This window comes from Colius striatus, chromosome 7 (assembly GCF_028858725.1).
Source record: "Colius striatus isolate bColStr4 chromosome 7, bColStr4.1.hap1, whole genome shotgun sequence".
Lineage (NCBI taxonomy): Eukaryota > Metazoa > Chordata > Aves > Coliiformes > Coliidae > Colius > Colius striatus.
In genome coordinates, this window is record NC_084765.1 from 25,368,468 (window position 1) to 25,392,565 (window position 24,098).

The 24,098-nt window shown below is 38.3% G+C and overlaps 1 protein-coding gene across 4 annotated transcripts in view; it reads right to left on the reverse strand.

Annotated features, from left to right (window-relative positions):
- THSD4 (thrombospondin type 1 domain containing 4) overlaps positions 1–24,098 on the reverse strand; it is a 345,093-nt gene that overhangs the window by 253,052 nt on the left and 67,943 nt on the right. For all 4 annotated transcript variants that reach the window (XM_061999825.1, XM_061999823.1, XM_061999824.1 and 1 more), the window contains 2 exons: positions 22,633–22,702; positions 7,229–7,671 (listed from right to left, as the gene is read on the reverse strand). In XM_061999825.1, coding sequence (XP_061855809.1) covers positions 7,229–7,671; positions 22,633–22,702 — 513 coding nt within the window. The remainder of the gene's footprint in view (positions 1–7,228; positions 7,672–22,632; positions 22,703–24,098) is intronic.

The following is a 24,098-nucleotide window of genomic DNA, read 5'->3' on the forward strand; positions in this document are numbered from 1 at the left end:
CTCGTATGAAAGATGTTCCAGTCCCCGATCACCTTGGTGGCCCTGCACTGGACTCTCTCCGTAAGTTCTCTGGTCTTCTTGAGCTGAGGAGCCTAGAACTGGACACAGGACTCCAGATGAGGCTTCACCAGAGCAGAGGGGGAAGAGAACCTCCCTCGACCTTCTGGCCACACTCTTCTTGATGTATCCCAGGATGCCATTGGCCTTCTTGGTCACGCGGGTACACTCTGCCACAATATGAAGACAACACTATTCCTTTCCTTTGGGAAGCCTAAGCACGCTAAGAGGAGTGTTTGTTAAAACTCTGCATTGTTATGCCATACAAGTGTGACCAGTCAGGTCAGGATACGGCTCAGTATGGATCTGTTGGGTTTGGGCCTGTTGGTTTGATCTAGTTAAAACCAGCTCAGGACTGTAACATTCCCTGGCCGTGTACGTCAAGGGTGTAAGGAGAAAAAAACATTATTTAGTTTATTATCAATCAGGACTCCTAGGTCTCTCTCCGCAGAGCTGCTGTTCAGCAGTTCGACCCCCATCCTGTACTGGTGCATGGGGCTGTTCCTTCCCAGATGCAGGATTCTGCACTTGTCCTTGTTGAACCTCATGAGGTTCCTCTCTGCCCAACTCTCAAGCCGGTCGAGATCCCACTGAATGGCAACACAGCCTTGTGGGGAATCAGCCAGTCCTCCCAGTTTGGTGTCATCAGGGAACTTGCTGAGGGTACACTCTGTACCCTCATCCAGGTCATTGATGAAGATGTTGAACAAGATTGGCCCCAGAACTGATCCCTGTGGACCTCCACGGGCCACAGGCCTCCAACTCAATTCTTCGCTTCTCGGTCTTTTGGCTAAGATCAAATGCAATGTAGTATATTAGCCACAAAAAATACTTACATTTTTCTGACAGAGTAGAATTAATGAATATGGTCACTGAGTAAACTGCCTCTTGAGAACAGATTGAGTCCAGCATAGCTGCAATACATCCACTAAAATAATTTACTATACTGGCTTTTGCTGATTTCTCAGCAAGTGCTCATTTACATCACTTCCAACACTGAGACAGGATTCCAGAATTTGAACCCAAATACTACATTCCTCTTTTCCTATTAGTTGAATAATATCCCTGATCCCATTAAATTTGTATACAAGACTACTAGTTTTTGTCCTTAGCTTTGCCTTCAAGGCTTGATTGAAGAATGTAACCATGCAGTTCACAGGTAGAACAGCAGAAATTCAACACAAGTAACCACGTAACTCTGCTGATATGTATTACAATGGTGATGGGAGTTTTGTTATCTTTCTACTCCACACTGACAGTGCAATAATTCAGTGATGCAGTGGTTTTGGCTGGGCCAAGTTTTCGGTACTGAGGGGCTACAGGAGTGGCTTTTTGAACCAAAGAGCTGCTGGAAGCTTCCCCTGTAGCTGACAGGGCCAATGCCAGTCAGTTCTAAAATGGACTCTGCAGCTGACCGAGGCCTGGCCAATTAGTGACTGAGGTAATATCTCTGTGAAAAACGTATTTGAGAGGGGGAAGAATTTGCTGTGCAGTTTCTAAAGGGCAGCAGCATCAGGGAGTGAGAATGTGAAAACATCTCTGCAGACACAAAGGTCAGCGGAGAAGGAGGGGGAGGAGGGTGCTTAGGCCCTGAAAGAAAGACTCCCCTGTGACCTGTGGTGCAGCCCATGGTGAAGCAGCTGTGCCCATGCCGTCCATGGAGGGAGGCCATCAAGGAGCAGAGATCCACTCGCAGCCCATGGAGGACCTCACACTGGAGTGGGTGGATGCCTGAAGGAGGCTGTGACTCTGTGGGAAGCTCACCCTGGAGCAAGTTCCTGGCAGGACCTTTGAGCCTGTGGGAAGAGAGAACCCCACGCCAGAGCAGGTTTGCTGTCAGGACTTCTGATCCTGTGAGGGACTCAAGCTGAGGAACAGTCAGTACCTGAAGGATTGTTCTCCCGGTGAGCAACCCACGTTGGTGCAGGGTGTGAGGAGCTGCCCCCATAGGAGGCCCCATGCTGGAGCAGTTCATCAAGAACTGTAGCCCATGGGAAGGACCCACACTGGAGAAATTCGTGAGTAGCTGTGGGAAGTGTGAGGAGGCCTCCCCCTGAGAAGAAGCAGCAGCAAAGTCCATTTGTAATGAACTGACCGCAACTCCCATCCCCCATCCTCTGTGCTGCTAGGGGGGGAAGTAAGGAGAGTCTTGGAGGAGGAATGGGTGGGAGGAGGTGTTTTAAGATTCTCATCTCCCTGTTCCTATAGTTTATTAATAAATCAAAGCCTTTTCTCCCCAAGTTGAGTCTGTTTTGCCTGTGACATTTGCTGAGCAATCTCCCTGTCCTCACCTTGACTCACAAACCTCATATTTCTCTCTCCCCTGTCTAGTTTAGGAGGAGGACTGATATTACAACTTGGTGGGTATCTGGCACCTAGCCAGGGCTAACCCACCACAATTTGTAAAATGCACTGTCTCAAATCCAACTGAATGCTAGCAGTACTCTCACTTCCCCTCCTCTCCTTCAGTCAACACACTTCAGGAAGGGTTGAACGGTTCAGCAGTAAGATTAAGAAAGCCACTCAGACGGAATTATAGTATCATGTTAGGTTTTTATTTTAGGTAATACCATTCAAAGCATGCTCACAGTGGCACAATAAAAATTTATACTAATCAGGTAATAATAGTTGAGATCTAGAGTATATCAGGGGATTAATACCAGATGAGAAATAGGACAGCAAGAAGTCAACCTGAGGCCACAACCACTCCAGCTAGCTATTCATTTTGCCAGGAAATACCTCATGTGATTTTTACTGTTATTAAAACCTGTTTTACAAATACACATCTTTCTCACATGACTTTAAATCCCTCAAGTCCTACCAAAATGAATTCTTGAATTACTATTGCTGCTCTTAAGACTTTTTTGAGAACTTATCATTAGAAAAGGATCAAATCCTTCTCCTTCTGTTTTCCTCCTGCACACATACCAAACCCCAATAAGCTTTTATCACCATATTTGGGTTGGGGTAAAATGCATCACATTTTCATTCTATTAGAGAAATTATGAATGGATGGATGTCTAAGTACTTGAGGTGGGATTCATTCCAAGTATTAAAAAAAGGTAACACCCAATGTCAATAAATATAAAGCCTCTGAACCTAAGAAAATAATACCATTGTGAATCTGAAGGTCCAGCAATCATATTTTTGTCCGACTCTATGAACTGGAACTAACTAGAACAGGTTAAAGAAATTACATGAGAATATGCAGCTAATGATGCTTAAATTGCTTAAGGAAATAACAACTGAATTGTCCCTTTAAAGGTTAATAGAAAATCTGCCAGCTGAGTGATCCCCACTTGGTTGGTCAAAACGTCTGTGAGAGGGGGCAGAAAGGAAATTCTGTTTTGACATTAAACTATACACTCTTCCTTTCCATTGCTTCCAGGCCTAGAAATGCAAATTGACCCTATACAGGGCACAAAGCAGCAGAGCAGACTTTCACGTCAGCTGCTGGCAGAAGAATAAAGACCACAGAGCTATAGCCATGTGAGAAATTGATGATTTTTTTATTATTTCCTCAGTGCAAATCTTTCCTCTCATTCCTTTTCCAAATACAAAAAGAACTTTAGGAAAGCCATTTTATTACCAACATATCTCTTTAAACTTGCACTATTTATGCAAGTCTGCTTTAATTATTTAATTATTCTGGTGATAAATGCCATTTTTTCTTTCTGCTCCCAAGAACTGCATATAAAGTACATGCTGTGCTTACAGAAGCTTTGCCGCTCGACCACGAAAGTTCACTTGTAGAGAAAATGAAGGTGGCAGCTGTAAGCATGTCTAAGTTAAATTTCAGTTTTGTGTTCTCTATCACCAAAACAGAGAATTTTAAATAAAACATTTAAGAACTAAACTAAACTGAGATGTTTTCTCTCTCAAAGTATGTTATCCCTTTGCATTCCTTTATTTCTTTTCCATAGTCCCCTCATCACAAAGATGTCTAAATGCTTTGGTATTTTTTCGCTATCTCCTCAAAGCTGTTTCTTCTTATTGCATGGTATGCTCCAGCAATTTATTTAGGTGAAAATAAAAGTAAGGCTGTGCTCATAAAAACTCAACTCTTTGAAGTTGGGAAGAGTGCCCTTCCTTTGCTGGTGGACAACACAGCTTTCTTTTTGTGTCTCCATCCTGATTCCACTGACTTGCTATAATTCCCTAACACAGTTCCATTAGAATTCTACTTACAACACTATGGCAAAAAGGGGAGCACTTAAACCTTTTAAATTAGGCTTCTAATTGTAGGTACGCCAAATCTTTCTCTCCCTGAGCTTCATATGTAGACATGGTTTCTAAAGTCTAACTGAATCCCATGTCAACTAACTTACAAAAGCTGAAAATATTAGGGTCCCCTTCACAGACAAGGTATATCAAAATTTATTATATATAAATTGTATTTTGAATTTTGCTGAAGAAACTGATAAGTTCTTTGTCAGCTGCCTGGAAGCAAGGCAGCTTTTTGCTAAATGATACAAACATATTCAGCTTCTCTGAAAGACTGCTATTGCTGTCAAAATGTATTTGCCTTGGAAGCCATCCAATTCGATCTTACTGTGCTATCAGATGTGAGCTTATCTTAGTCATAAATGTCCATTTCTCTTTCATTGTTTTATGGATGGCTGCAAAAATTACCACTTTTATGTAAAGTCCAGTACAGTAAATAGGAATAGCCCCAAAAGTTTCCACTGACCGTACATACTGTGAAAACAGAGCTGTTGTATTTTTTTAATAGACTAACATTGATTTCCATTTAGCAAACACTGACCACTGTTTTAAAGAGTAACTTGTAGTCTTTAATCCATTTTTCATATATGTGATAGGACCATTAATCTCCTTTGTAAAGAAGGTTTGGACTCTGGATTTTGCAAATTAAGGAAAACTCTTAAATTAGTCATTCTAATCATTTCATTTTCAAGTAACGTTTTTTGTTCTCATTCTGTTTTTACAGTCACCACCAAAGAATCTGAAAGTTATGCAATACAACAGGCTTTAAAGCCACCAGGGATCCACCTAACACAAGATGGAAATAACTTATTACGCAAATAAGATTAAAACACTGACCTTGAATCCACACTCTTTTGCCAAAGAGCAGTTTGCGTGGGGGTGGAAAATCAACTATATTACAGAACTTTGCACTGTGCTTAAGACAGCACAAGAATTTTCAAAAGCAAAGGTCTCCATGATACAGGAAAGTGGAAGAATGACAGACATTGTGATCATTTTAATATTTCTTGTGGAAAGGTATTTATCAGGAAATAACATAGCTTCACTTCTGCACACAACATCACTTTCTGCTCCTTGTTCTGTCATGTTCCAGACATAACTGCAGTTCCAAACTGTTCCAGTCTCTCCTGGCCTGCAGAGGCCACCACAGCAGCAAGGGATAGCCTACAGGGATAGAAGCCCAGTTGTGCCAGCAGCTTGGCAGTAGGTCTGCTTCAGAGGCCAAGCCAGCTGGGATTCCCTTGGAGACTGAGGGTGCCAAGGGGCTGGAGCAAACAGGCTTTGAATGACTTTGTGCCGACAGTTCAAGGTCAATCTTCCAATATTAGTAACACCCTAACTCTGTATTACAACCTGTATTTGTTACGCTGCACAGCTGAGAACAGACACACAATAAAGAAAATAATCAAGTAGGAAAACAGAAAAAAGAAAATACAACTTTTGTCTAAAAGCAGTCATGTTAACACTGCTACTAAGAGCTTGCCTTTGGCACTCTCTAACCTGTCAAAAGATCATCAGGGCCATACTGAAGTTGTACTCAAAAGGTCTAGACTGTACATTTGCATGGGTTTGAAAGACAGACAAAGCAGTGATTAAAGTACATGGCTATCACCTAGGAAGAACAAGGTTTGATCAGCTGGTCCTGCTTTTTGAAATTTCTGCTTCACTGAGACAAACAGGAGGCTAATAGGTTAATTTCTATTTTGAAATATTCTTTTAGATGGAGAGAGTTTCTTGCAGAGCCTGAGGATGTCTTTATCACAGGCAACAGAGAGTCCTACTGTCTTATTCCAGTCAGGCTGGAATATTGCCTCAAGGCAGCATTTTTTGGTGGTTGTTTTTTGGTCAGCAAGATGTCCATTAAAAGGGAATTACAGTTGGCTGCTTCAGCTAAGGATCTTCAAGAAGCAGATGATTTATAGAAAGTTTGTTTTGTTTTGTTTTTCAGGTTTTTTGTTTGGAGTTTGGGTTTTGGTTTTTTTAATTGGTTTGTTTGGGGGTTTATGTTAACTTTTCCAATAAAAAATCTCTTTGTGAATATCTCAGAAGTGGGCTGAGAAGCAAAGAACCAGAGGACTACTGGAATACATATTCTAAGGAAAAATAGACAGAACTGTGATATTTCAGGAGTACCTCCTCCCAAAGGATGTCCATGCCTATTCTCCTAAGTTTTGAAACTGGAAACACATGTATTTTCCTTTTATATATATACTAAAATAATCTGATAGATGTGTATCTAAGAAGAGAAAAAAGTCTTCCTCCAGAAACTGGAGAATTAATTCCTGCATTGAAGACTGAATAACTAATATTAACAAATTTATATAAACATACACAGTGTTTAAATTATTGTATGTATTAAACAACTACATCTTCTAATTTCATCAAATGTGAAATTTTGCTAAAACAGGTGGTAGAAAACAAAAGAATGAAAAGAGAAAACAAAAAGCTCGTAAATAGAAACTCTCTGAAAACTACAAAACAAGTCTAGAGTTTTGACTAGAAAAAAAGGGAACAGACAGTTTGCCTTTTTTTATGAAAAAAGTTTGATGATTTTTTTCAGCCAATTGAATTCAAAATGGCTGTTGAAGTTAAGAATCTGGTTATACATTTGTTCTGATTTTTATTTACAGTGAAGATGGAAATATCAAATGAGAGTGTTGCAGAAAAGGAAAAAATATCTCAATAAATGATAAACCAAATCTTAAAGAGAAATAAGAAAATCTGACTGGTACAACTGTGGAATAATTACATCTGTCCTTAGGCAGTATCATATAAGCAGTTAACATAGAGGATAGCCTTCCACAGATGATGGTAAATACTGTAAAAGTCAGGCTTAGTCTTCAATCAATTTTTTTTAAACATTAAAAAAATATGAACCCTAATGTGACATGTCATTCTTAACACACATTATTCATAGTGAGAATAAAATGTATGCATAGACACGTACCTCTTCTCTGGCGTGGCATTCTGCCTCTGGGACTGAGAATGCCTGCTACCTCTCAACGCCCCTCTGCTCAGGTGGCTGTTGTTGTGGCCTCCAGAAGCAGCAGAGGCCCGAAGCCCAGCCCAAAGCTGCTCTTCATTCCTGTGAAGGGGCACAGATGTACGGACGGCAGAAATGACATGGCCAGGATAAGCAGTCAGTGAGTCCTCGTGGTGGTGGGAATTCTGATGAGCAAGAGTTCTCTCTGAGGCCGGAAACTGCCGCCCAGGCCGCCGGTAGCCCCTTTCACGGTAATAGGCTGGGAGGCAGGGCCGTGTCTGCTCCATCACACCACCGCTGCAGCTCCGAGAGCAGGCAGACCAGGGGCCCCAACTTCCCCACATGCCTGGGATTCCAGCACTGCTGTCCTCAGGTGCATCTCTTTGCTCTTCTATCCTCTGGGGAACCTGTAGACACAATAGATTGACTCAGGAACAAGAAATCACACTGTAATATGAGGAGAGCACTAATACCCTTTTCAAATCATTCACTCTGCAGTCACAAATGAAATTGAATGACATAGGAAGTAATTTGTCTTATTCATTCCCTGTCAAACAGCTGCCTATTCTGACAGTACAGGAAGAGGTCTCCTACAGCCATCATCCATTCAGAGCAAAACTATTTTTTTGTCTATGTGGCAAAGAATAGATTTTCTTTAGTTCTCAGTAATGGAAAACATTGCATAATGCAAAGTTTGGAAATGTGGACATTGAAAACTGTTAAGGCAGTAAAGTCATTTTTGGTGACTCTTGGGTTAACACTGACTGCTCTCTTCTACTCTGATGCCTCAACTACGGAAATTGGTAGTGGTTGCAATAACATTTCAGGAACTCTCATCTAACGTGAAACTTTTTAAAAAAACAATAACCTAAGAGGATAGGCTGATTTCCAACCAGCCAAAAAGTTAATTTTTATATTAGCACTTTCTCTTCACTCCCTATATTAATGTTTCAAGGAAAAATGCTATTCAAGACCTGTCCAATCCTTCATTCACAGAAATCTCCATCAAATTCAATAAAAGCAAAAAAGGCACTGCCCACAAACAAATGCTTCCCATATGTCTCCAGCCCTAGTCAAGTGTGGCCACCTCAGAATGAGCTTTGGAAAGACAACTTTGTCTGTCTGTATATCACTTCTTCCCTAGGAAAGCATGACCTCCTACACATATAAATTCCATTAATATTTTTGCTTCGAACATTATTGTATAATAGCAAAAGATTAACATCTACACACTTTGCCTCTAGTCACAGATAACATGCTCAGCCACTATGCCAATAAGCATACGTTACTGAGCAACTAGCTATAAACATGGCTAGCTATAAACATGGCAGGCTTTGGTGGAATGTGGTTTGCAAACATGGGCTGAATACACTATTACAATAAGAAAAGCCAAGCAAAAACTTTTGTGATGCTGCTGTATACTAGTCAGTTGTAGTCTACATAATCTGAAACATTTCCCTCTTCTGAGGTTGCTCTCACACTTTCATCATCAACCACAGAAAAAAATGGATCTGCTTATAACTTGAGAATAATGAAAAGCATCTGCATTAGTCTGATATGTTACCCATTTCTCTAATGTTATTTGAAAACAGGAGCAGATGTCTGCATTTAATATGCCTTTTTTTCTGTGGTGTCCCATTTGGCGTCAGCCTTTTGAATCCAATAGCCTGTACAATACAATACTGCATATTATCAAAATTATTAATAATATGCAACAAAGTCTTGGTTTCTGGCTGTTACATTTGCCTTCATATCCAATAACAGAACACCAAGGGCTCACAATTTGACAAACTAAACAACCTATTCTTCAGTATGTGGGTTTTTCCAGTGAATATTCAGTTCATATACTACACATCAATGTAGCTCCATCACAGATAAAAAAATGGTAACAATTACATGAAGAGACACTCTTCTGGTGTGACCCTGGATTACAGTAAAATTTACTTATTATAAAAGCCTTTTGTTACCTGTTAAGCCAAGTGTCATTTCTCTGGAATATTTCTTAAGCCTTTCTATGATGGTTCAGTACATCTTTTTTCAAAAAGCCATGGACACTCATGCAGACAACAACTAAAATCTACTAGTCTGCAAGCAACTCAAGCTGCCACTAAAAAGAAATACTTCATTATGCAGAAATAGAAACTGATATAATAGTGACAAGTGTTGACTTGTTGCAGAGAGAACTTTCTGGCTGCCAAACTTCATTGCAATAAGAATTGTTTCAGATACTTTAAATGACTGAAGGCAATGTAAGTAATTTCACATCCCTTAATCTTTTACAGTACAGTTCTAGACATAGTACAAGAAGGTTCCACCTAGTTAGTTAAGGAAAAACATAACAAAGCTGAAGAAAAAGCAACAACATAATGTCTTACATTGATGTACAAATTCATCAGTTCTACTTAGCTATAAAGTAACAAAATTGTGAGATGGGAATTTTCAGCAGTAAATCAGGTTATGCACTTTTATTTTTAATTCAGGTCCCTACTTTCTTACTTTGAGAAAGACAGTAGCTACAGATGAATTTTTGAAGATGATGATATGTGACTCATGTCATAATCTACTCGGTGAAACCTACTCCAAAAGACTGAATGAATTGAAGCAGTTTAGCTTAGGAAATAGAAAACATAGGGAGTAATAACAAGTCTTCCAAACAGTTTACACAAATACAAAATGCTGCTCATTTTCTCTCTGCAGCAAATTGTTCTTGTCTGTAGCCAACACACAAGTAGCAGTGGATTTAAATTTAATTAGAGATGATCCAAATTAGCTAGTAAGAAAAAATACTTAGTGGAAAGGCAAACAAAGCATGGAATAGATTTCCTGAGGAGATCCTGGCACCACAGAGATTGATCTTAAACCTCTACCAGGAACTACAACAGTATAACTGACGCTTCTCAGGGCAGAAGAGCTAAATGACAGAACTTGTAGGTCACTTCCACATTGTATTGATAATGAATTCTACTACAGCCCTTGGATACGGCCAAGAAATTACAGGTAGCTGTGGGAGACAGATTAAATACTCCAGAACGTCTCCAAAACACCACATACTCAGACTCCTGATGTTAGGTCCTTCCTCCTCTCCCTTTAAAAGTTACTCATAAAACAGCACCCTTTCTAAAGGGAAGAGTTCGAGGTTGCACTGGTGAACAAGTGAAATTCATACTGAATTTTCCTTGCCAAGTTAAGTGATGAAAGTAATTTCTTTAATAAATCACAAGGCCTGCAAAATGGAGAGATCAACTAACTCATTCAATCTACTTTCCCATAGTTCATGATTGACGTCTTCTCTAGGTGATGTCGTAATATTCATTCTAACTATAAATCTCCCATCAAAATGATTTCTATTGCAAGTTAATCAACAACCAAGTATTTTCCTCTACAAACTCAATCTATTTTCCCCCCTTAATTTCACTTCATAATTCTAGCCCTTTCTCCCTCTCTTTCTTATACACTTTTCAGTTAATTGACAGGATCAGGTTTGTAAGTGTAATTAAAGATTTCACTAGGTAGAGCTGTATAGCAAAAATGTGAAGAAAAGAAAGACAAGCTTTCAGGTGTGCAAGTGCTCACAGCTTCTACATCTGCACTAACTTCTATCAAGTTGCTATCAAAGATTCTTTAATCCAGAAACTTTCTTCTTAATGACTATTATCCACACAGTATCTTCAAATATGTCACCTTTCTAACAGTGAGTGACAAACTGAATGAGGCTAGATTTTACAGAAGGGTAGTTGCAGGCTCATTCTTCTCCCTTTTCATATCACCACTCTGCATCCCTTTCTGTTCTTTCCCCCTTGTTTTCTTATATTTCCTAGTCTCCTACTTTTGTAAACACAAGCTGCTTTTCATCCAGTTTTATTCCAGCAGTTATCTTCTTCAAATTAGGCAAAGTTTCTAAAACATTTTGTTGGAGGTTTTTTTTTTTTGTTTTTTTCAATTCATTTTCAATTTTTTTCATTCATTTCTAGAATAAATACATAAGGTCAGTGTGTAAAAATTATATAAAGACTATAAAATATCAGAAAAGTACTTTGTTTACCAAAATGAACCTGGATCAACTGAAAACAAACAAAAAGCCAGGGGGAAAAAAAACCCCTTATTTTAGGTAGTCTCAAATCATATGATTTAATGAGAATATCTTAGAAGCTCAAAACTTGTCAATATTGGAATAATTTATTTAGACATAAGAGAGTAACACCAATACCAGTCCAAAGTTTGTTTCAGGCAGAGTTAAGCAGAAAAGAGAATTCCCCCAAATCATAGAATGGTAGAGGTTGGAAGGGACCTTTAGAGATCATCTAGTCCAACCCCCATGCAGAAGCAGGTTCATCTAGATCAGGTCGCATAGGAACAAGATCTTAATAAAAACACTACTGTGGGCAGACAGTCAATGGACAATATAATCTCAAATTTGTTTTTAATCTTTCTGAGAGATACAAAGAATCTAGCTGTTCCTTGGAGTTTTGTTTCTTTAGAGTTGTTTTGTTAGTTGATTTGTTGTACAAGATCTGTAAGAAAATTAACATACTATTTTTTTAAAACCAAAACAAAGCAAGCTAATACACTCAATTTTTTCATTATTATACATGAAGAATGATCTCTCTGCATTTTCCTTCACACCATACCATGATGTTTGCTTTGAAATCGCTAATACAATCCAATTCCAAGATCTCTCTCCAAAATTCAGCAGTTCTAATCTGTTCAATTTCCTTTTGTAGAGAAAACAGGACAGAGCTGTGGACTGTTGTCATTCTTATCACTTTTCCACTTCTACATATTGACATGGGTATGCAATGCTGTATACAGTACTCCAAACCTGAACTAATGACGGACTTTCACAGGAAATATTATCATGATGCTTGGAGACTGCATACACACCTTTTAACCAGTTACATAAATTAAGCTGTTATAGATACAGCCAATGTTACTAAGTATTTTGCAGATACAGAGCGTGTTAGAGTAGCCAAAATTCAAAACTGGAAAGGGATAAAAGACAATTGCAAGCTTTAAACCTGGAGATAGCTAAATCAAATCAGATACTTCTCGGGGTTTTTTCCCAATTTCAGTTTCGATATAATGTTAGATTACATAGATTTCATTCCTAATATGTTATTCAGTTATTCTTTTTTTCTAGTTAAATGACCCGAATTTAAATCAATTCATGAACAAATTAACTACATCATATTCCTAATTATACATCTGATGGGATGTAACAGGCATGAATGTATGTTTTGCAAAGCTTCATGATATTTCTTTCACACAAAGGAAACAAATTTGTATCCAGATGAACATTTTATCACCTGCTCAGAAAAATGCTCCCACTGGTATTTACTCAATGAACTCATGCTCATGTGTTGGATGCAAAGTGGAATTAACAGATGACAAGCCTTTTTTCTTTTTTCAACTACTATCATATTTGTCCTGTGCTTCCCAGAGCAGAGTGCCTTGCTTATATTCCTCAATACTTTTCAGGCTGCTTTAGGCATTTTCCCATTGTCCCTTCCATGGTCCTTCTCATTACCCTAAACATGATAACCTATCATAACCTTTCAAACTGTCACCATCATTATTAAGGGAGTGTCAAGGCACTTGGAAAGCATGACATCTTCTTATTTATGCCATTACCCCAGGGTCACAACTTCTTTATTTTATACTTCTGACTGATTGAAGATTTTGTTAGGGCACAGCCTGTCACAGAAGATGTGTATGCAGCTTTTATCACAGTCAGACTGAGCCTGACTGAGGACTGAAAAGACAGTATAATAGTATATTTTTAATATTAAGAATTCTTATGTTATATTTGGGATGAGAGGAAAACAGTATTCTTCATGACCATTATCATCTTTTATATAATTGATCAATGATCAGTCCCACAAAGTATGACCTAGTCTTTGCCCTCTTAAAAATTCAACCAATGCAGGCAGACTCACAGAAACTAGAACTGAACTGCAGTTCAGAGTAGAGGATGCCAGATTTGGAATGGGCTGAGGAAATCAGAGTTTAGTTTTAGAACCTGTTTAAGTATAACATTATTGTATTTTCCTGCCAGCACTGTAAATACATCTATGGAACTGGTTTAAATCCTTCACTGGTATAAGCATCTTAAAGAAATATTCTTCCAGTATTAGCTCAGCTGATTTCAAATAAAGGCCATACCTATACAGTCATGACAACTTCCCAGCAGAAAGTCTTTTTAGTCCATTTTATCAAAATTTGTTTGCAACAACTATATTTTTAATGTCTCTTCCAAGAACATGTGGAACAGTGCTGGTTTGATAGAAAACAATCTACCAAAAAGGCCCTAAAAATTGCAGATAACAACTTCTCAGATCATTCAAGCCTAACCCAAAAACGGAATGGAGGCCAAACAAAACATCATGACACAATGTATACATGTCTGCATAGTTACTATGCTCTGCTACTTTAATCCTTCAGTGCATTTTGGAAGCCTTTAATCAGAGATGTAGTAAATCATTTGAATTTTACAGAACGTGGCAAGTGTAAATATTACCAGCTTAAACGACTTGGGTTTCTGTTCGTTGTATAAAAACTCTGTCTGAACATCTGTGCCTGTGAAGATTAAAGGCCTAAAAGGCTTGGAAATAGAAGACCTTTGTATTCACAAATCACTGAAGGGAGTTACAATGCCTGGAAAGCTTAACTGCCCCTTCAACCAACTTTGACCACATCTGAAGAAACCTTAACATTTTTTAAATGGTCTAGAAAGTAAACAGCTCTGAAAAAAAAAAGTTCTGAACAGTTTTTGTGCCAGCAGAGCTTGAAGCTTCCTCCAAGTTTGGCTAATTTTTTTCACACCAAGACCACCTCCATTGCACTCTGTGAGCCTAGTGTTTTAAAGCAGAGGAGTTTTTCCATTTTTCTGAGACCATTAGTACCTCCCAGTAAACAGATGGTTCGCTCCTGACCTCACTTCTACCTGTTCTATATTATCACTCCTTATCTGTAGTAGGATTGCTTATGACTTACAGTAAAGATGATAAGCGCCAGGCCTTCATCATATCACAAATTAGTCTTCTTTATTTTAATTAACTATTTTCTCATCATTGACTATCATCTGTGACCTATGTCACTCAGCTTGTACTACCCTATGCTGTTTCAGGTCATTCATCCCTAGCAGTGACAAAGCTCTTGACATTTTATTATATTTCTACACTGATCCAAAACTTGAAACAGAACTAGCATGCAATACTGCCCTGAAGGAAGATGACAAGCTTATCTATGACCTTGTGAGTTCACCTGCTCTGGAATCCAACTGGAACAAAGATCCTTTCATTTTTTCCAGTGAAACACAGAACAAGCTTTAAGCCCCCAGTGCTCCAAGCCTAAAGAAGTCAGTATTTATTAATATAAAATTCTTAAACATAAATAAATTCAGAGGTCCAAGATAAAGCAGGTTAAAATAACAAAATCACTGGCTTTCATTTTTCAAGGAGTCTATTTGCATAAAATAACGTATCCTTATCCATCCTGTCTCCTTCCTCCAAACAAAGAAGAATTTTACTCCCTAACCATTTTAGTCCACAACATCAAGGACAGGGAATAAGTAACAACACTGAGATAGTAAGAAAACTCTTTCAGATGTGGTTCTAAATACTGCATTAAAAGGCTAATTTTGAAGAAAAAGACCTGACATGAACTAAGTAATCTCTCCTGTTTCCTAAAGAGCACTGTAATTACAATAGCAATGTCATTAGCTAGAAGGGCTCTATTTTACCAAAGTTTCAATTAATGCAACAGCATAACTATACTGGTAAAATCAAGCAACTGGGCTGAAGTGAACAAGATACACCGACTAGTAGAAAACCACAGGAGGAATATGGGCTACATTTCAGTTGGAGTGTTTTATGGAACTGAAATATATGAAAAAACAATAATAATGGACAGCAGTTAGAAACAAGAAAAACATTACAATTAAAAAAAAAACTTGTGACACCCACAGACATTTGTCACAATGACCACATATACAGCAGCTGTACCCAAACGCATGGTCACTAAGTTGCTCTGACAAAAGTCAGTTTGGTGTGTGCAGCCCAGCATGACAGACCCACAGTAGCTCTGTAGTAGTCCTGTCACCAAGAGCTGAGTTCCAGCTCTACAAGTCCTGGCAAGTTACAGATTTGTCTCTGTTGACCTTAGCATAGATCTTCACCCTACTGGACTGCAAGAAGAATTCAATCTTCCATTACACGCTTCTGCTTCTCAGGATATGCAAAAGTAAGTTGGTTACCAGTGTGGTGGACATCCCATGGTGCTCCTTAGAACTATTAGGTACTATTAGCTCTGGATCTTCAGTCACTTCCATGGGGTATATGGTAGGGTAAAACATTGCCATTCACTGTCATTAATGCAATATAAATGAAGGTGTAGGATGACATTTAGATGCAGTTTCCTATATGAATCCTAAAAATGATATCATGGTCAGATACGCTAACCAAATTCTTATCACTTGAAAGAGTACTCTTGAAGTTATTACCCTCTCTGTACACTCTCCCCCTGCCTTCTCACCTACATCTCCATCGTGCTCTTTCTACAGCTCAATACAAGGAATCATTCCCAGCATATTAAGCCTTTGCAGTAAGTGCAGTGTACTGGAGCAAGCAAGATATTTACACATTACTATATACTTATAAACTATACTATATTTATACATCACACTATATTATATATACTATAGTATGTATTATATATACACAATACTATACTATACTTCTAAACTATACCATATACTTATTATTTGTATGTATATATAATACTTATTTACTATATACTTATACTACAGTACACTACAGGTGGTCTGAAGTAGAAATTGTAGAAATTCCCCACTATGAACAGAGTTGCTATTTGCATAATGATGTTTTGGCCATTACATTGCTACTCAGGCTACATTTCCACAAGTAACCGAACTGCTCTAACAGCTCACCATGACCAAATAGGGGATCTTGGCCACCTTTCCCTTCCCCATTCTTCTTTTTCCCTCAGCTTCTGCTCCTGATTCTGTTCCTTATTTCTCCCGATTTAGCAGCAATGAGCTTTAAGCAAGCACATTGGAATCCAACATGAGAAGGGGGGAAAAAAAACATCCACCAAAAAAAACCACCATCACACATCCCAGAACATATTCATCTCCATTTTTTGTGTGGCGTATAGGCATATTCACTTGACACATAGCTGTTTTTCATAGACACTGTATGTCTGATAGCAAGATAAAACACCCAGTTTACAACTTCTTTGATTTAGAGCCAGTATAAAGAAACAACACTAAGCCCAAAGAGGCTAAAAATCCTTCACTTCTATTGCAATTAAATGCTTGTAAATATAAATCCTGACATTTCTTCCATACTTTAAAAATTAGTTTGCACTGTACCTCCATTTAAGTGAATACTAGTCTATAATTGAGTGACAAAAGATACACATAAATTCAAAGCAATCCTTTTGTTTCAATGTTATTATTTAATGCTGTAACAGAAACAAGACATTAAACCAAATTAATCTTTACATCAGAAATTTTATTTGGTCAACTTTATTGCTATTTACATTGTCAATTTTACTAAAATAAACAAGGCACAAATTTAACTGCAGCTTACTTATCTTAACCCAGCAACATAAGTGAAAAAACACTCAGGAATGATTTCTGAAAAAACTGGGAATGCAGACTGTAGTGGTTGTCTGGGAGAAGGATCATTATGGTTCATAGTTTAACATTCTGTTCATCACAGCATGACACTCACCAGAAAAGGTTTAATAATATTTCTTCAATAAAATAAGCACAGTGAGGGAGAAAAGAGAGCTTGATTGCATGATGAGCAGCAGGAGGGCTGTTCATATGTCCAATACTGAAGGATAAGGAAAACTAATTGTTCGTATAGTAAGAAAGATTTAGGCTTAACCAGTTTCAAGCAGCTTGATTGATTTTTCAACGCAAGTGGCAATTAATTTGGTTTTTCATAATATTTTTTACTTTTTTGCTGACATTGATAGGTATTTTGGCCTTATGGAGAAGTACACTTGATATTGTGTCAGGAGGACGGAGCCAGGCTGTTCTCAATGATGTCCAGTGATAGGACAAGGGGCAACAGGTACAAGCTGGAACATAAGACGTTCCAAAGAAACACAAGGAAGGATTTCTTCACTGTGAGGGTGATGGAGCACTGGAACAGGCTGCTCAGATGGGTTGTGGATGAGTTCCTGTGTGACCTATTCTAAGTGGTCCTGCTGTGGCAGGGGGGTTGGACTAGACAATCTTTTGAGGTCCATTCTAACCCTTAAGATTCTGTGATTTATAAAATTATATATTATGAATTACAAATAAGTAAGTTAGACCACAAAACAAACCCCAACCTTCAAGAAGCTACTGATCAACACTATAACCAGTGTCTTTAGCAAGAAATTACAAATATCTTTTGCATAAGGATTTTTATTTCTCTCCAACAAGCATACACGTTTAATGTACTTGTTTTATTGTCCAGATCTGTGCTATTTATAGAGAAAATATTAATAAGCAAAGTAGTACCATAAGCTCAGATTTAGGAAGATGTAAAGTTCCTCTTTCAGATTTTGTGCACTTCTGACAGGAGATAATGTTAAGTAAGCACCAAAGCCATTTCTATACAAAAATCAAGAAGCCAGGTATTTCTGAAACTAGAAATTCTGTATTTGTCAAATCCAAATGTGTATGACAGACAAGCTCTCAAAATTATAAAATCTAAAGGCAGAAAACACTGCCCAGTCATATGTTCTCTCTCCTCAAAAAAAAAAAAATCTTCTTACTAGCTAGGGTTCAAAACATTCTTACTTTAATAACCAATCTTAAGTTTTCCTATAGCAATATAAGGATATATTAACTGGAATAGCATTACATTTAGTCTGGAGATGGGTCAGGGGGGTTGCTCCTAAAAGCAGAAGAGTTACAGAATAAACTGCAAATGAGAAAAAAATTAAAATCTTTCCCATTAGGTCTTTTTATTCCCCCAGGTGTTAATTCCACTACCTGCACTTCCATACTATGGAAGTAATTGGCTCATTCTTCTATCTAACAGTTCCCAGGCTGTCATCCCAAAAATGAATTTTTGTGTGTACATCTGAGGAAAGCAACCTGCTGTCTGGTCTTCCAGATTTATTGATGTGATTTTCCTTAATTTTTTTTGTTGAAATTGCTCTTTGGTAAGATAAACTTATTCATGTTAAAGTCCTAAATATATCTACATTACATCAGTGTCTCTAAAAATAGTAAGGTTTTAAACATGGACTCCAAAAAAAAAAAAAAAACAACAGAAGATGAAAATCTAGCTATATTTTAATAACAAACAGAAAATAGCATTTCCTGATATTTTTGAGTGTTCTCAAGTCCAAAAAAAATCCAAGAAAAACAAGATCTCAGCTGAACTGTGAGTGTCCTGAGACAGTTACAACTGGATCTCCATCAACTGCTTTGGGGATTGTTCTGGATTTTATTTCATTTTCCTAAGTTTTAGTGTAGAAAAAGATTTAAGACTATGTAGAAATATTTCATTAAACAATTCTCTGATTTTGTTTCCCTGTTCATAGCTTTCAGAGTAAAAAATACTGTATACAGGAAGCACAAAACAGAATCCAAACACTCTCCACCACAGCACCTTCAAGCACACACATTCAACTTCAGGCTGCAAAATAAACATACAACAATGTCTTGGGCAAAACGAATGTTTCATTACAATTCAGCTCTACTTACTCAGCTTCCACATATGAACCGTCTGAGTGTGTATAGGAAAGTTACCAAACACTGTCTGGCCAACCTAGTTAGTGGCTTTCTATTGATGATAGAATGACTACATCACTAGGCAAGGGAAAAGCTACAGATGTCACCTATCTAGACTTCTGTAAGGCCTTTGGCTCAGTCTCCCACAACACTCATCTCTTTAACTTGGAGATATATGGATTTGATGGACGGACCACTCAGTGGATATGAAATTGGTTGGATGGTCCCATCCAGGTGGTAGTGGTCGACAGCTCAATGTCCAAATGGAGATGAGTGAGAAGTAATGTCCCTTGAGTGTCCATATTAGGACCAGTACTGTTTACTGTCTTCATCAAAGACATGGGCAGTGGAATCGAGGCACACTCAGCAAATTTGCAGACACCACCAAGCTAAGTGGTGCAACTGACACACCTGAGGGATAAGATATGTCCAGAGGGATCTGGACAAGCTCAAGAAGTGTGCCCATGTGAACCTCCTAAGGTTCAACAAGGCCAAGTGCAAGGTCCTGCACATGGGTCAGGGCAAACCCCAGTATCAATGCTGCCTGAGGGATGAAGGGATTGAGAGCAGCCTTACAGATGAGGACTTGGGGGTACTGGCGAATGAAAAGCTGAACATGAGCCGGCAATGTGTGCTCACAGAGCAGATAGCTATCCATATCTTGGGCTGCATCAAAGGCAGCATGGCCAGCAGGCCAAGGGAGGGGATTCTGCCGCTCTGCTCTAATGCTGGTGAAGCCTCACTTGCATTACTGCATTCAGCTCAAGGGCCCCAACGTAAGAAGGACGTGGACTTGCTGGAGAGTCCAGAGGACATCACAGAGACAATCAGAAGGCTGGAACACCTCTCCCATGAAGACAGGGAAAGAGAGTTGGGCTCATTCAGCCTGGAGAAGGCTCTTAGGAGACCTTATAGCAGCCTTCTAGTACCTACAGGGGGCCGACAAAAAAGATGGGGGCAAATTTTTTAGCAAGTCCTGTTGTGATATCACAAGGGGTAATGGTTTTAAACAAAGGAAGGTAGACTAACACTAGACATAAGGAATATTTTTTTTACAAAGAGGTTGGTAAGGCATTGGCATAATTGTCCAGAGTGGTAGTAGATGCCTCATGCCTGGCAACATTGAAAGTCAGGTTGGACAGAGCTCTGAGCAACATGATCTAGTTTGGGGATGTCCCTGCTCATTGCAGGGGGGTGGACTAGATGGCCTTTTAAGTCCCTTCCAAAGCCAACTATTCTATGATTCTATGACCATTTTTGTTATTAATTACTTTGTTAAATATAATATATTATTCCTCGATTCCTTCCCCTCTCTCTCTGTCCCTTTCCACAAAACCATTCTTCTCTCACATAAAAGGAACTCTGTCAAACAGCAGAGATCCATGTAGAAATACACAGGACAGGATGGCTGAGAATGCCAACAAACATGTCCAGGTTACTACATAAAAGGAATGGGAAAAGCTTCCAGAGTTTCAAAGCTGAGAACTCACAGAACTCACACTCAGTTAGAAACTTGTCTGATTTGGCCTTCAGACCTATTAACAGTCCCTCTTGTCTGGAGCCAATAGGTGGGTCAAAAGGCTTCAGAACAGCTTAACAAATACAGACTTCCAGTCTAAACACAGTTTGGCATGAATGGAATCCTCTCCTGTAGTGTAAGAGTTGAGAATAACATGTAGTGTAAGAGCTGAGAATGACATACAGCTTTGTAGCCTCTATGAGATCGTCACTAGTGAATTTCTGCCTCTTGTTTTCAATAAAAGAACAGCTCCAAAGTGCCCATACCCCTATGCCTTGGTGTCATGCCTTCAATCCTCTTAACTAGTACAGAAGACACACCAGACCCATGGCATTTCTCATTCAATTGAAAACAAAGCATCTGATTTTATCAAAATGAATTCCGGACCTTCACAGAATGAAGCAGTTGTTTTTCTGACTTACTCTATTTTAGTTAGTAGATTTTTTTTTTCCCCAAAGGCCATTTGGAACTTGGATTGCAGCATCTCTCCACTGTCTGTGTTACAAAAGAATGTCTAATTAGACAGACTACTGAAAACAGCAGCAGCATGACCATCTCCACTGCACAACAAAATAGAAGAGCTCTAAAATAGGGAAATACAAAATGTTGTGCTCAGGTTTAGAATAGAGCACTTGGGTAATTTGAGAAACACTGCAGACTGGACCATGAGAGAATCAGACTCAATCATTTCTGACTTCATTTAACTTGTGTTATAATTAGGCTTCACAAGGAGTTGTGCTTATAATTAGGCTGCACATAGAGTTGTGCTACATTCTTTGAGAACTACGACTATCATATGGCTTCAGCTTTGTAGTCCATACCTATGGAGATACTGTCCAAATAATCCTTTGTCCTAAAGACAGTGGCAGATACACATTAAAAAAAAAAAAAAAAACCACCCAAATCCTGCAAACCTGTCTTTTATCTCCTTTAAAAATTACAGTTTAAAAATAAACATGCATCTTGCACTGTAATTGAAAAATCTATAGTAAAAAGCAAACTTTCAAAAATTAGATTGATACGTTTAATAAATAATTGATTGTGTTTGAATATAAATTCACAGATGTGAGTAACATCAATATAAGGTCAGAGCCCATAAAGAGACAGAAGAGCATGCAAGGGGTCTCCCCATAAGTCTCTGGAAGAATCAGCAATACCTACACTTCATTCCTGACAAACATTTATTCAACATACTCCCAGAGAACTTCATCACGGAAAATGTAAATGTTACCCAGTCAATATGATATATTGTTCTTTATATCCTTGCAATGAGAAGTTTTTTTCTAGTATCAAATCTATGTTTCTCCAGCTTAAACCTAACTCTTCTCACTTCTTTTACCAGAGACAGAAAGAACAGCCTTCCCTTTAACAATCAAATTTGGAGGTTATATCTACCTCCTGAATTGATTCAAACTTCTCACAGAAGTGAGATTTTAAAATCTCTTGGGGATAATCATTGCTGCCCACTGTTTCTCTCCAAATTGTCCACAACTTTCCTGAAAAGCAATGCAAAAATCTAAGCTAAGTATTCCAGTCTTGTCACTGCTGAGAAGGACAGAAGGTGTGTAGTCTGCAAGTTCTCACAGACATGCCAATGTCTAATGTGACTGAATCATTCACAAAAGCACAATAGGAAAGTTCAGCAGTTTCCAGCTCCAACCTCTAACAATTTAAATCTAGCAAAAGAGTGTAGTTTGGGTCCAACTTCTGTTTCAAGTACCTCCACCTCCATTGCCATGAGTGACCTATGAGCAAATGGATGCTTCTACTAATCAGTCCATGTTTTAACGTTGCTCCCACTGACAAGAACTATTCTTCCCCTCTGTCTTATATGACAAAAATACTCCAAAGCTTAAGTAAGCTGACAGACTTATTTGTGACCTGCAATACTCTATCAAATTACTCTAATTAACCATGATAAGCTTCTTTTTACAAATTATATATTTATATTACAAAAAAAATTCCACACAAACCAGAAACCATTTTTTTTCCAGAACTTTACTTGGATTGCATTGATTTATACATCTTACTCTTTCATGTTTTCTACATTTACTTTTAAGTAAACAAAATTTGAATATTTCTAATGCTTACCTTTCTGTGTTCAATTGAAGGCTGTGGGATGACAAACTGAAATCCCAGCACTGCTAGGGAACTGAGAAGTCTGAAAAAGCAAATAGTGAAACAGAAGATGCAGTTATTACTAATACAAACCACACATCTACAAGATGTTACAGGGCTTTATACTGCAAAAATTTAATTAGCTATTTGAAAACCATTACTATCCAAAGCAGACTCAGTAAACTGTATGAAATGTTCTTATGACATTCTGTTCACAGCAAGCAGTACCAGGTATGTACACGTTTGTCTATCTCTAAAGTAAAACATGTACCAAGAAGAATCCATTGATAGTACTGCACATAACTTTATGATTAAATTCTAATATTTTTGGCAGTGCATATTTTAACACCTCAGCATTTAGTGTCAAACTGACATACATTCTGCAAGTTTTCTGAAGTGCTAAGTAAGCATTCACCCATCTGTAGACTGTCTGCTTTTAGCTCTGGCTACTGATTTCAGAGATGAAGACTCCACCTCCAGCACACAGCAAGAGTGCAAAGAATCACCATGATTGTGTGAAAATGGGTTCTTCCCCAGCTGCCTAACACTTGTGGAAACTGAATAACCTAATGGGCACAGAAGATGGAAAGTAGTGGATACAGCTCACCAGAGACTCAGGATAAGCAGTCAAGCATCACCTCAGTCACACATCTTCAATCTGAAAGGAGTCATAATGGGAAACAAGCCCAAACAAACTTTGTTCTGTCAAGTCTCACCACTGTAATGACTCCTAGGAGCCTACTACAAGTTAGGCTCAGTTAGCTCAGTCTTTTGTTTGCTATAACTTTCACTGGGGTTTGCCCCCTTCTAGCAAGCCTCTTCAGCAGAAAACACAGAAAGGTACAAGAAGTAGGATTAATATTTTAGTAGGATTTTATTTCTACCAAGAATTTGACTTTTCAGCCTATACAGAGTATGCTTCAAATCCTCTACAAAGGAAAAAGCTGCTAATGATTTGCTGAATTTCAATGCAGAAGTAAAACTGATGGATTTGGACAAAAAAGTCATCTGCAAACTAGTGGACCAGACAAAATCCATCTGTGCTTCCTATTCACAGCTCCTTCCTTTGCTCCCCACACAGCAACCTTTTAAATATTTCTCCTTGTTTCAGGTAACTTCAGAGACAGACCTCCTAAATAGAAGTGTTTTATACTAAACATTTCATTACCATGAATACATATATTCTTCTATTAGGAAGAATATTTTTGCATTTTCTGTGTTTGTTCTTGCACACATAGTGCAAAAGGAATCATTAGGTAAATACTGATTGCATATGGCCTTTCATCACCTCAACCCCATGCCCCTCTCTCTCAAAGCTACAAATGACTCAAGGGCAAGAAAAAGCCATTGCTTCCTTACTGCCACATCAATTTAGAAAAAAACAAAATGTTTTAAAAGTACATTTGAAGGAAGTATTAAGATTCTGTGATTACGTGTCA